The sequence below is a fragment of the Mustela erminea genome, chromosome 16 (assembly GCF_009829155.1).
Source record: "Mustela erminea isolate mMusErm1 chromosome 16, mMusErm1.Pri, whole genome shotgun sequence".
In the NCBI taxonomy this organism is placed as follows: domain Eukaryota; kingdom Metazoa; phylum Chordata; class Mammalia; order Carnivora; family Mustelidae; genus Mustela; species Mustela erminea.
Genome location: NC_045629.1, coordinates 936,614 through 949,133, shown reverse-complemented (window position 1 = coordinate 949,133; position 12,520 = coordinate 936,614). Strand labels below are relative to the sequence as shown.

The 12,520-nt window shown below is 39.0% G+C and overlaps 1 protein-coding gene across 7 annotated transcripts in view; it reads left to right on the top strand.

The window, feature by feature from the left end:
* The window catches only part of PRKDC (protein kinase, DNA-activated, catalytic subunit), a 243,636-nt gene that overhangs the window by 153,158 nt on the left and 77,958 nt on the right, over positions 1 to 12,520 (top strand). For 6 of the 7 annotated variants that reach the window (XM_032316858.1, XM_032316857.1, XM_032316860.1 and 3 more), the window contains 7 exons: positions 3,332 to 3,483; positions 4,063 to 4,194; positions 5,465 to 5,576; positions 8,052 to 8,176; positions 8,262 to 8,411; positions 9,550 to 9,723; positions 11,203 to 11,301. In XM_032316858.1, coding sequence (XP_032172749.1) covers positions 3,332 to 3,483; positions 4,063 to 4,194; positions 5,465 to 5,576; positions 8,052 to 8,176; positions 8,262 to 8,411; positions 9,550 to 9,723; positions 11,203 to 11,301 — 944 coding nt within the window. The remainder of the gene's footprint in view (positions 1 to 3,331; positions 3,484 to 4,062; positions 4,195 to 5,464; positions 5,577 to 8,051; positions 8,177 to 8,261; positions 8,412 to 9,549; positions 9,724 to 11,202; positions 11,302 to 12,520) is intronic. The other variant, XM_032316859.1, reaches the window with a different exon arrangement.

The following is a 12,520-nucleotide window of genomic DNA, read 5'->3' as shown; positions in this document are numbered from 1 at the left end:
GAGGCTTTAACCCACTGAGCCACTCAGGCACCCGATTTCTTAGCTTTAATGTGATAAAATAATCTGTACTCTGCTAATAACATGAAAAAATTGTTAGATTGTATATAGTTTAACTTAGGAGCCACTGGGAAAGATTGAGTTAAATGTCAGGTGCTTGTCTGAGCTTGAAAGAGCTGAACCGCTAGGTGTCACAATAGCTGCATAAAGCAATAGTGAGTCAAAGTGAAAATCAAGTGAAACCTTTGATCATTTATTGTGGTAGTACAAGCAAGTCAGGAAGTGTTGACTCCCCCTGTCTGTTTCCCCCATGGAACATTGCAACATGCATCTGATCAAGGGTCAGGTGGATTAGTACAGATCTGAGTGTCATCTTACTGTTGAGGGGGCCCTGAATTAAAGGCTCAGAAGGTTTATGGGATCCTGGAGTTGAGAGGAAGGTGACAGGGAAGGGATGGGAGTAGAAAAGCACTGGAGACTGAATCAGAGAGGGGAAAAATGTTTTCAGAGTTGCCCTTCCTCCCTAGAAGAAGGTCTCAGTAGAAACCCCTAAAGAAGATAAAAAGGCTAAGGAATGAAGGTGCCTAGGCTAGGAATGCATAGATATGACACAGCATCACCGCTCTGGAGGGTATGGGTCCTGGATGGCTAGGGGTCTAACTGTAGCTACCCTTGGAGACTGCAGAGCACTGGCTGTGTTCCAGCCTGGTACATGAGGGCAGGTTGCCCATGAGGCCTGCCAGGTAAAGCCTTTTATACTGCCTGTGGTTGGAACTGAAAAATCACTCACAGGTTTTTCATTAGAAGCCAGAAGCCTCAGTAGACTGGTGGATTTCTTTTATAAATGGACTTTTGGATTAAAAAAGTGCTTTTCCCAGCATTCCATGCTCATGGATTGGAAAAACAAACATTGTTAAAATGTCTATACTACCCAAAGCAGTCTCCACATTTAATGCAATCCCTATTGCATTAAACAGTGCACCGTCCTAAAATTTGTATGGAACCACAAAAGACCCTGAATAGCCAAAGTAGTTCTGAAAAAGAAAAACAAAACTGGAGGCATCACAGTCCTGGACTTTAAGCTCTTTTACAAATCTTTAATCATCAAAATCTAAATGCATGATATGCGTTTAGATCAATGCAATAGAATAAAGAACTCCAAAATGGATCCACAGCTATACAGTCAACTAATCTTCGACAAAGCAGGAAAGAATATACAATAGAAAAAAGGACGGGTGCCTGGGTGGCTTAGTGGGCTAAGCCTCTGCCTTTGGCTCAGGTCATGATCTCAGCGTCCTGGGATCGAGCCCTGCTTTGGGCTCTCTGCTCAGCAGGGAGCCTGCTTCCGCCTTTCTCTCTCTGCCTGCCTCTCTGCCTACTTATAATCCCTCTCTCTCTGTCAAATAAATAAATAAAATCTTAAAAAAAAAAAAAAAAAGGGCAGTACGCCTGGGTGGTTCAGTTGGTTGGACGACTGCCTTTGGCTCAGGTCATGATCCTGGAGTCCCAGGATCGAGTCCCGCATCAGTCTCCCAGCTCCATGGGGAGTCTGCTTTTCCCTCTGACCTTCTCCTCGCTCATGCTCTCTCTCACTGTCTCTCTCTCAAATAAATAAATAAAATCCTTAAAAAAAAAAAAGGCAATCTCTTCAACAAATGGTGTTGGGAAAAGTGGACAGCTACGTGCAGAAGAATGAAACTGGACCACATTCTAACACCATACACAAAAATAAATTCAAAAATGGATGAAGGACCTTAATGTGAGACAGGAAACCATCAAAATCCTAGAGGAAAACATAGACAGCAACCTCTTTCACCTCACCTATAGCAGCCTCTTACTAGATACATCACCACAGGCAAGGGAAGGAAAGCAAGAATGAATTATTGGGAACTCATTAAGACAAAAAGCTCTGCACAGTGGAAGGAAATGATCAACAAAATTAAAAGGCCCCGTGTGGAATCGGGAGAAGATCTTTCTAAACAACGTATCTATTAAAAGACTAATAGCCAAAATCTACAAAACTCAATGCCAAAAAAACAAATAACCCAGTTAAGAAATGGGCATAAGACATGAATAAACACTTTTCCAAAGAAGACATCCAGATGGCCAACAGACACATGAAAAGATGCTCAACATCACTCATCATCAGGGATATACAAATCAAAACCACAATGAGATATCACTGCACACCAGTCAGAGTGGCTAAAATTAACAACTCAGGAAAAAACAGATGTTGCAAGGATGTGGAGAAAAGGGAATCAACCCTCTTACAGTGTTGATGGGAACGCAAACTGGTGCAGCCACCCTGAGAACAGTATGGAGTTTCCTCAAAAAGCTGAAAATAGAACTACCCTACAATCCAGCAATTGCAGTATTAGGTATTTACCCAAAGGATACAAAAATACAGATTTGAAGGGATATGTGCACTCTGATGTTCATAGCAGCATTATCAGTAGTATCCAAACTATGGAGAAAGCCCAAATGTTCATCAGCTGATGAATGGATTAAGATACATACATATCAAAAAGAATAAAAACTTGCCATTCACAACAATGTGGATGGAGCTAGAGTGTATTATGCTAAATGAAATAAGTTAGTCAGAGATAGAGAAATACCAAGAATTCACATGTGGAATTTAAAAAACAAAACCGATTAACATATGCAAAGGGGGAAGAGAAAGAAGGAGAGAGGGAAGCAAGCCATAAGAGACTCTAATTAAGGAGGAGAAACTGAAGGTTGGCGGAGAGAGGTAGGTGGAGTATGGGCTAGATGGGTGACGGGTATTAAGGTGGGCACTTTTATAATGAGCACTGGATGTTTTCTTAAGTGATTAATCACTAAATTCTACTCAAGAAACCAATATTGCACTGTTTGTTCACTACCTGAAATTTAAATGAAAAAAAAATGCTTTTGCTAAGTGAAGTAAGTCAGTCAGAGAAAGACAATTATCAGATGGTTTCATTCATACGTGGAACATAACGAATAGTGAGGAGGACCACAGGGGAAGGGAAGGAAAACTGAATGGGAAGAAACCATGAAGAGGGAGACAAACCATGAAGAGGACTCTGGACTCCAGAAAACAAACTGAGGGTTACAGAAGGGAGGAGGGTGAGGAAATGGGGTAGCAGGGTGTTGAGTATTAAGGAGGGCATGTGTGGTGATGAGCAGTGGATGTTATACACAGCTAATGAATTGTTGAACACTACATCAAAAACCAATGATGCATCATATGTTAGCTAATTGAACATAATAAAAAATAATTAAAAAGATTTTTTTTAAAGTGCTTTTCTAGAATGGAATGCTATATATTAATATAGTTTCTCTATCTTTTTAGGGTGTCCCTAAAGATGAAGTGTTGGCAAATCGATTGCTTCATTTCCTAATGGAACATGTTTTTCATCAAAAAAGAGCTGTGTTTAGACATAACCTTGAAATTATAAAAACCCTTGTTGAATGCTGGAAGGATTGTTTATCTGTCCCTTACAGGTATATATTTACTAGATATTACAATATCATTTATACATCTTTAAAATATAGCTAGTGAAATTTAATTACTTGAAATGATAGAAAAAGGAAAATAATTTGAAATCACATCATTTGTAAGAATGTAATATTGCTACTAGTAAGATTACAATCTCTGAAGTTTACTAGAAGCATCTCTATGCAGAAAGATTCCTCCAGGTGGGCCCTGCTCCATCTCCCAGCTCACACTGGGCATGTGGGATACCCTCTGCCTCTCACTCTCCCAGCCCAGGGATAGACTGTAAGACTTTTCTTTGATTCCTTTTAGCACAGCCTGAGGCAAGCTAAAACTTTTAAGGTTTCAGTATCAACTAAGGGAGAATTGGGGCAAATAATTAGATCATAAGAAATAGAGACCTATCTGTGATACACAGCTAGAATAACCTGAATGCATACAAAGAGGGTATTAGCAAGAAGGGTGTTAGATGTGGGGAAAGACAAAGTATTTCTTACCCTGAAAATTATGCATAGAAAATTTTAAATCTTTTTGCTGCTTATTTACTATATGATAACCTATACATATTCTTTATGCTTATGTTTCAGGTTAATATTTGAGAAGTTTTCCAATAAAGATCCCAATTCTAAAGACAATTCAGTAGGAATTCAATTATTAGGCATTGTAATAGCCAATAATTTGCCTCCATATGACCCAAAATGTGGCATAGAGAGCATAAAGTGAGTATCGAGGAGTTTTGGCTTTGCTTCTTTTTCATGTTAAAGTGTAGATGAATTGGACTGACAGACTGGAGTGTGGTCTAATTTTGATAAACGTAAGGACCTAGACCCATGTTAAAAATATTTCTACTGAGGGGCACCTGGGTGGCTCAGCGGGTTAAAGCCTCTGCCTTCCGCTCAGGTCATGATCCCGGCGTCCTGGGATCGAGTCCTGCGTCGGGCTCTCTGCTCAGCAGGGGGCCTGCTTCTCTCTCTCTCTGTGTCTCTCTCTGTCTGCCTCTCTGCCTACTTGTGATCTCTGTCAAATAAATAAATAAAATCTTTAAAAAATAATAATAATAAAAAAATAAAGCCTCTGCCTTCGGCTCGGGTCATGATCCCAGGTCCTGGGATCGAGCCCCGCATCGGGCTCTCTGCTCAGCAGGGAGCCTGCTTGTCCCTCTCTCTCTGCCTGCCTCTCTGTGTACTTGTGATCTCTGTCAAATAAATAAATAAAATCTTTAAAAAAAAATATTTCTACTGAAATTTAAGTAGTTGGGGTTAGATAGAGGTCATTTGGGAGAAATTGTGAATGGGACTGTGAAAGGGAGAAGAGTGAATGGGGAAAGTTAAGTTTTTCAAAATTAGTGTAATTTTTTTCAAAGTGTGTTTTAGCAAATAGGAAGTGTTAGGTATTTTCTTTCTTATTTTCCATACTCCTATTTTTAGCATTTGCCCTGAAAGCAACACAAACTCTGTGGGACCATTTGACTGGATCATGACCTGAAAGGGATGCCTGGATGTTGTGCTGCCCTGTCTCTGTGCTGCCTGTTGCTGTACTTCTGCCGTAGCTGCAATCTCTACTCCCTCTCTTAGAGCTTTGATCCCCCCAGATGACAACCGAACTGGAGGATAACATGATGTGGCCTCTGGAGTCTGGGGGCATGGCACTGGTGCTCACTCTCCTCACTTTATTGTCCTTTTCTCATAGCAGATGGATTTCAAGAGTGTCAGTAAATCATGATATTGGATAGTAGCTTTCTTTTTACTACAGTTTTTATAGCATCCAGCATTGTGTTTTGCTTTGACTGCAGCAGGTCCTCTGTGATTGAACTGCGAACTTTAATGTGCCTTCCAGGTCATGATGTCAGAGCCTTAAGTACATGTTCATATATGTTTTCACACAAATAATTTCAATCATGTTTTAATGTGGTATGAGGACCAAAGTTACTATATTTTTATGTCAACAGAATGTATTATGATGCATATTTATTTTCTGTATTTGTAACAGATACTTTCAAGCTTTGGTCAATAATATGTCCTTTGTAAAATATAAAGAGGTGTATGCGGCAGCAGCAGAAGTTCTAGGACTTATTCTTCAGTATATTACCAAGAAAGAAAATGTGAGTATGTTACACAATTTTAAATAAATACTTCTTTTCCAGTTTTCCAGTAACACTTGTTACTTACATCCTCTATAATAAACCAAAGTGGCCATCCATTAATATTTTACTCTTTCCTACTGTATACAGTGCGCAGGGTTTTTTTTTTTTTCCAGATTTTATTTATTTATTTGTCAGAGAGAGCATGCACAATCGGTGAACAGCAGACAGAGGGAGAAGCAGGTAAGCAAGGAGCTGGCTGCAGGACTCCGTTCCAGGATCCTGGGATGAGGATATGAGCCCAAGGCAGACATTTAAATGACTGAGCGAACCACACATCCCCAGCACTTAGTATTTTTTTAAAGAGGACATAGGATTTTTTTAAACACTTGGAAACTTGGTAAACATTTAAAGATTGGTAGCTTTTTATTTTGAAAGTCAGAATATGAGTACTTAACCAGCTTTCATTCCTCTGAAGGTAGTGTCAGAATTTCCTTTTGGAGAAAATTACTCTGTTAGATACTTGCCATGGTTAGTTAGGGCTAAGTTAACTAGTAAAACCCCCTACTTCCATTTTGGGACATAATATGGCTGTCAGACAGGACAGGGTACCTCAGGGAGCTTTCTCAGTCTTGTGTGCCCTGCCCACTTACAGGATTGTGAGAATAACCTAATTGATTCTTTTAGCGCAATATACATTCAGAGTACTATAGTTCTCAAAAGAATGTGATTATTATAAATGTATGTAAAGTTCATGGGTCAGTGCATGGAAATTGCATGTTCTAATTTAACTTGAAAACAGCATAGTGGAATCATGCTTACTGCTACATCCCATGATGCTTACTGTCTTCCCATGGTTAGTAAGTGAGTTGCTGTGTGTTTTGAAGCCTCCAAAACCACTGTTACTCATTGTGATAAGCTGCTCTTGCCAGGTCTCATTGCAGTGTGTCCAGGATGACACAGTTGATCATTCCTCCTGATTCCCTTTGTCTCTGATCTGGGACACACTCTCAGCTCTCTTCCTACTTCCCTGGCAGTTTCCTCTCTCTTCCTTAGCTCCATATTTCCTGCCACCTCTCTAGCTCTGATATTGGTCCTCTTTTCCTCCCTGCTTCCCTGTCAACCATCCAGCCTGTGTTTTTGAAAACTGCCTATATGTTCATGATTCTTAACTTTGTACCTCCAGTTCCTATCCTCTCCTGAAGGAAAAGATGGAGAGTGGCAAGTGGGCTACTTTCACTCTCTGGCTGGATGAGGAGAGGTTTAGGGAAGTCGGAGGTCCTGAGGGCACCCAGGGTAACCCAACACAGTGTATTGCACCCCTGCCCATTTTGCTAGTCAGGCATTTATTTTGTTTAGAAGAAAATTAAGGGAAATAGACCCATTTAGGGAGATCAGTCTTCACTTATAATTTATTTTAGGGATTACCAGCTATTTTTGTAAAATAAAATTTTAAAATTCAGAACAACCTTATTATTATTACATGATTCTAATATATAGAATCTATAGATTCTAATATATACAGTATAAGTTTACATAATATGCTAAGTTTTCAGTTCAGATGGAGCAAATTATAGCAGATCCCAGGTTTAATCTCTCTTCAATTAAAATCCAAGTTAGAATGATAAACACTTTTGTTGTACATGGCTCTTTTCTGAATATAAAATGGTACTGATTGAGTGTAGAAATTAGAAAACCAGTGAAATATTAAGAAGTCAGTGGTAGTCACTCATATTCTAACTACTGAATTGCTTTTGGCACTTGAGGTGTAGTCTCTAGTCATGAGTATGTGTGAGCATGCACTTGACTTCTCTTGTTCTCCCATATTGTATTCTTTTATAATTCTGGTTATGCACATTGGGTACTTACTAGCTGGCTCTGAGCTTATGGGGCGCAGCCAGGAACAGGGCAGGCCAAACCTCTCCCTGTCTCAGGAAGCTAGCATTTGGTGAGGGGAGACCAACAATACACAATCAAATCTATCATGGTAGATAGTAGTATGTGATGAAGAAAGAACAGGATATAGGGAGATAGATAGTGATGGAGTTGGTTGTTTAGATAAAGTTGCATGAAAATTATGGTTTATGTGAATATTTGACCAGAGATGTGAACACTGGTATCATAAAGTCTGCTTACACGGGATTTAGTCACTGATTTCAGTTCAGCTTCTCAAATGACTTGTTAGCAGTATTTCAGGTGTCAGAAGGAAGCACTAATCTTTATCAACCTACCGTCTGACAGGTGCTAGACACCTCCAGTGGTAGCAGCACAAAGCAGGCATGTCTATGGCCTGGCTCACCCAAACTCGTAGCCCCAGAACCTCTTGTACCCAGTGGTTATGCAAACCTGTGCATGCTCTTGGCACTATACCCTGTGAACACCTTTACCTTGTAGGTGATAGCATTGAACACCTTCCTTGGGTTCACTTAACTATTCAAATCCGTAACCAACATAAGTTTCCACCTTTGTGAATTTGAAAAAAACTTAATTTTTCAGGTATTGAAGGAGTTGGTGTATGAACTGATCATAAAGCAGTTGAAGCAACATCAGAATACGATGGAGGACAAATTTATTGTGTGCTTGAACAAAGTCGTGAAGAACTTTCCTCCTCTTGCCGATAGGTAAGATGTCAGTTGTGGTGAATGTCCTATTGCAGGAGAGGATCTGCAACTGTCCTGTCACTCATTGGCCATGTCCACTGGTTAGGTTTATGAACACCGTGTTCTTCCTGCTGCCAAAGTTTCACGGCGTAATGAAGACCCTCTGTCTGGAGGTGGTGTTGTGTCGTGCGGAGGAAATAACAGATCTCTATTTACAGTTGAAGAGCAAGGATTTCATTCAAGTCATGAAACACAGGTAAGTGTGAGGCTAGCCCTATATTCTCAGAGGCAGATGGCTCATAAATTTTTGATTTGTTCAGCTATCTCCTTCAACTCAGAAAGAACTTAACTTTTTTTTTTTTTCCCTTAACTTTCATTAAATATGTATTTGTTAAATTTTAATCAGAATAAAAGGTTGTGGCGCCTGACCCTCCTGCCTCTGCTAGCCTGGCACTTTGGGGAAGCCACATCTCAAGCATTTTCTAAGGCTCTTCTCAGATTTAAAATGCATGGTTTTGAATTCTGTACCCATTTTGCCTACTAGGAGGCTTCCATTATTTGTTAAAATTGTTCATTTATTTTCACATTATACTATTAAAATGAATATTAAAAGATGCTTTTGATCACTTACAATATTTCTGTTTCTCTGTACTCTCTTCTAGTCTTGTCTGTATACATATTTTTTTACATAGGGATAAATTATTGATAAATGCCAATAACAAAGAGTATATGTTGTTGTGTTGTAGTATCCTTCATTAGAAACTTACTCAGTGCCTACTGTGTATAAAGCATTAAACTGGGTGCTTTAAGGAAGAAAAGATACATAAAACAGGTGTGCACCTTATCTGGGGCCCAGACTAACCTTAACTTGCTTCTGACCTGCCAGGTGGCCTAGCACTTGAAATCATTTTTTCAAAATGTGAAATCCTTTTTATTCAGTTTATTTTATTTGACATTTTGGGTTTTTTTTTTTTAATGAACTTTTATTTTGGAATAACTATATTTATAGAGTATTTGAAAAATAATACACAAAGTTCCCACATAATTCTTCATCCAGTTTTTCCATGTCACATAATCATCGTACATTCGTCAAAACTAAGGAATTAACTTCTGTACATTAATGTTAACTAAATTAGACTTTATTTGACTTTTACCAGTTTTCCCACTAATGTTCCTTTTTCTGTTCTAGGATCCAATCCAGGATATGGATTAATGAATTAATTTAGTTATTTTTAATACTCTAGCTCATGGTAATTTTTTTAGATGTAATTTTTATGTTCCCATTGTAATAAATTTTGAAATACAGAACAGCACAAAGAAAAATGTTACCTGTCATATCTGAAAGTATAATTTGTTAAATTAGTGTGTTTTAAAAAAAAACTCTCTTGTTACAGAGATGATGAAAGACAGAAAGTGTGTTTGGACATAATTTATACAATGATGGCAAAATTGAAACCTGTAGAACTCCGAGAACTTCTGAATCCTGTTGTAGAATTCATTTCTCATCCTTCTCCAGTATGCAGGGAACAAATGTATAACATTCTAATGTGGGTTCATGACAATTACCGGTAAGGTTTACATTAATTTTTTTTTTTGGATGGGATGTCTGTGGAGGGGCAGAGAGAAAGGGAGAGCAAGAGTCCTTTTTTTTTTTTTTTTTTTTTAAGATTTTATTTATTTATTTATTTATTTATTTTTTATTTTTTTTTTTTTTAAAGGTTTTATTTATTTATTTGACAGAGAGAAATTACAAGTACACTGAGAGGCAGGCAGAGAGAGAGAGAGAAGGAAGCAGGTTCCCTGCTGAGCAGAGAGCCCGATGCGGGACTCGATCCCAGGACCCTGAGATCATGACCTGAGCCGAAGGCAGCGGCTTAACCCACTGAGCCACCCAGGCGCCCCTATTTATTTATTTGACAGAGAGATCACAAGCAGGCAGAGAGGCAGGCAGAGAGAGAGGAGGAAGCAGGCTCCCTTCCAAGCAGAGAGCCCGACTCGGGGCTCGATCCCAGGACCCCGAGATCACGACCTGAGCCGAAGGCAGCAGCTTAACCCACTGAGCCACCCAGGCGCCCCGGGAGAGCAAGAGTCTTAAGCAGATGCCACACCTAGCATGGAGCCCGACATGGGGTTCACTATCACGACCCTGAGATCATGACCTGAGCCAAAATCAAGAGTTTGACACTTTACTGATTGAGCTACCCAGGCATCCCACTACATTAACATTTTATATTACTAATTCTTAAGGGGGCATTTGGGTGCTTATAGCAATCTGAAACAGATTATAATAATAAAATATTTTTAAACATATAATTAAAATAATTAAAACAAGTTTATTTTAGTATATTGACATGTATCCTTTTTTTTTTTAACTCCTTTTATGTACCTGTGGGAATTCAGAGGGTGCAATTACTGGTTGAGTCAATAGTGTAATTTGTTTTTACAGTTATCCCTCTAAAATTTGACAGAATTAAGGAAGTGAACTCTGGGATGCCTTTATCCTACAGGAGTTCCATCACCCCACTTCTTGTAGGGTGTGAACCTGTCCTAGGACCTCTTAGCATTCACAGGGAGCCTCTGCAGCCCTGCTCCCATTACCCACCCCCTCTGCCCTGTGTACCTGAGTCCTATCACATTGCAGGTAGGGTGGTGACAGGCACTTGGATAGGCTTGCAGAGGCCCTAAAGGAGGGTGTCAGGGTACATACACATGAAGGTAAGTTCTGCTGTGATTTGGGAAGTTAAAGTACCACAGGAAAGGCCAGTTTTGTTTTGTTTTGTTTTGTTTTGTTTTGTTTAAGATTTTATTTATTTATTTGAGAGAGAGAGAGCATGAGAAGGGGAAGGGTCAGAGGGAGAAGTAGACTCCCTGCTGACCAAGACTCCAGGATCATGACCTGAGTCAAAGGCAGTTGCTTCACCAGCTGAGCCACCCAGGTGCCCAGAAAGGCCAGATTATTTAACTTTCATTCTGGATGGTGTTATTGGGATTGAACAAAAGTGATGGAAGACAATGTTAATGTTTTGTCATTTTTTTTTTTTTCTCAGAGATCCAGAAAGTCAAGCAGATGATGAGTCTCGGGAAGTATTTAAGTTGGCAAAAGATGTATTGATTCAAGGGCTGATCGATGAGAATGCTGGGCTTCAGTATGTGCTCCTCCTGGAATACTTGGGCCAGGACAAATAAATTTAGGGATATTTCTTTCTAGATTGACACTGAGTATTTTTCAGCAGTTTTAGAATTATGTTTATAATATTAGCATTTTCTTTGCTTTCTCCATTCATAGTGTTCAGTAAAAAGGTATTTTAATATTAAGACTTAAAAATCCTGACAAGTTATTTTAAATATAAATGAAACTCTTTAAAAAGTGGTATGAATAAATCTTTCTCTGCTCCTGCAGTGAATCAGTGTCTTAAAATGAAAAGATCTATAATGATGATTATGTTTCTCATTTAACTCAAATAGTTGAAATCACACTATACATATTAATATTAAGTGAAATGTTTGAAACTTTAGAAATAGGAGAAAACTATAATATTAATTATATAGGGAAATAAAACATGATTACTATTTTCTGTCGGGTTTGGCCAGCAAAGCCTGATATGGTGAATGAAAGGATTATTCCCAACACCTTAGTAGGAGAAAGGAGGGCCAGGTGCTCTAGTGGTGAAAGGCCTTGGGCCAAGCTTTGTCTCTGCTTTTATTGTGAGTTTAATTAATACACCATGTGCAAGGCAAGGAGCCTGTGAAGTACGTGACCACTACAGGTGCCTGTATTTTTAAACCCCACTCCCTGGATGAGACCCATGAGCGGAAGTAAGAATCTGCCTGCATTCAGCCAAGAAACTTCAGACGAGACCCAGCATCTAGGCACTCCTCTTTTGCTTTTCAATTAGGCTCATCCAGGGAGGTTTATACAAGTCAGGTTTTATCCATCCAAACACTATGAATCCCCACAGTTTTCCTCTAAAATGCCTACCCTATTAGTTTTATGAGTGTTTTATCAAGTACTAATTATATAAGAAGGGGTATAAGCTTTTTATATGGTTCTATATTTCAATTTTCCATTCTAAATTTTATTTGGATTTCAAAAGCATTCATAAATTGTAAAACCCAACCTGTTTTTGTTTTTTTTTTTAAGTAAGGGGAAGGGCAGAGTAAGAGAGAGAGAATCACACTATGTGGAGCCCAGTGTGGGCTTTGATCTCATAACCCCGAGATCATAACCTGCAATCAAGAGTCAGACTCTTCATCAACTGAGTCACCCAGGTGCCCTAAGCCTAACCTGGTTTTTAAGTAGTTCAAGTTGTGAATAGTTTATGGCAATAATTTTTGGAGTGAATTGTTTTAGCAAGGCAGTGAAGG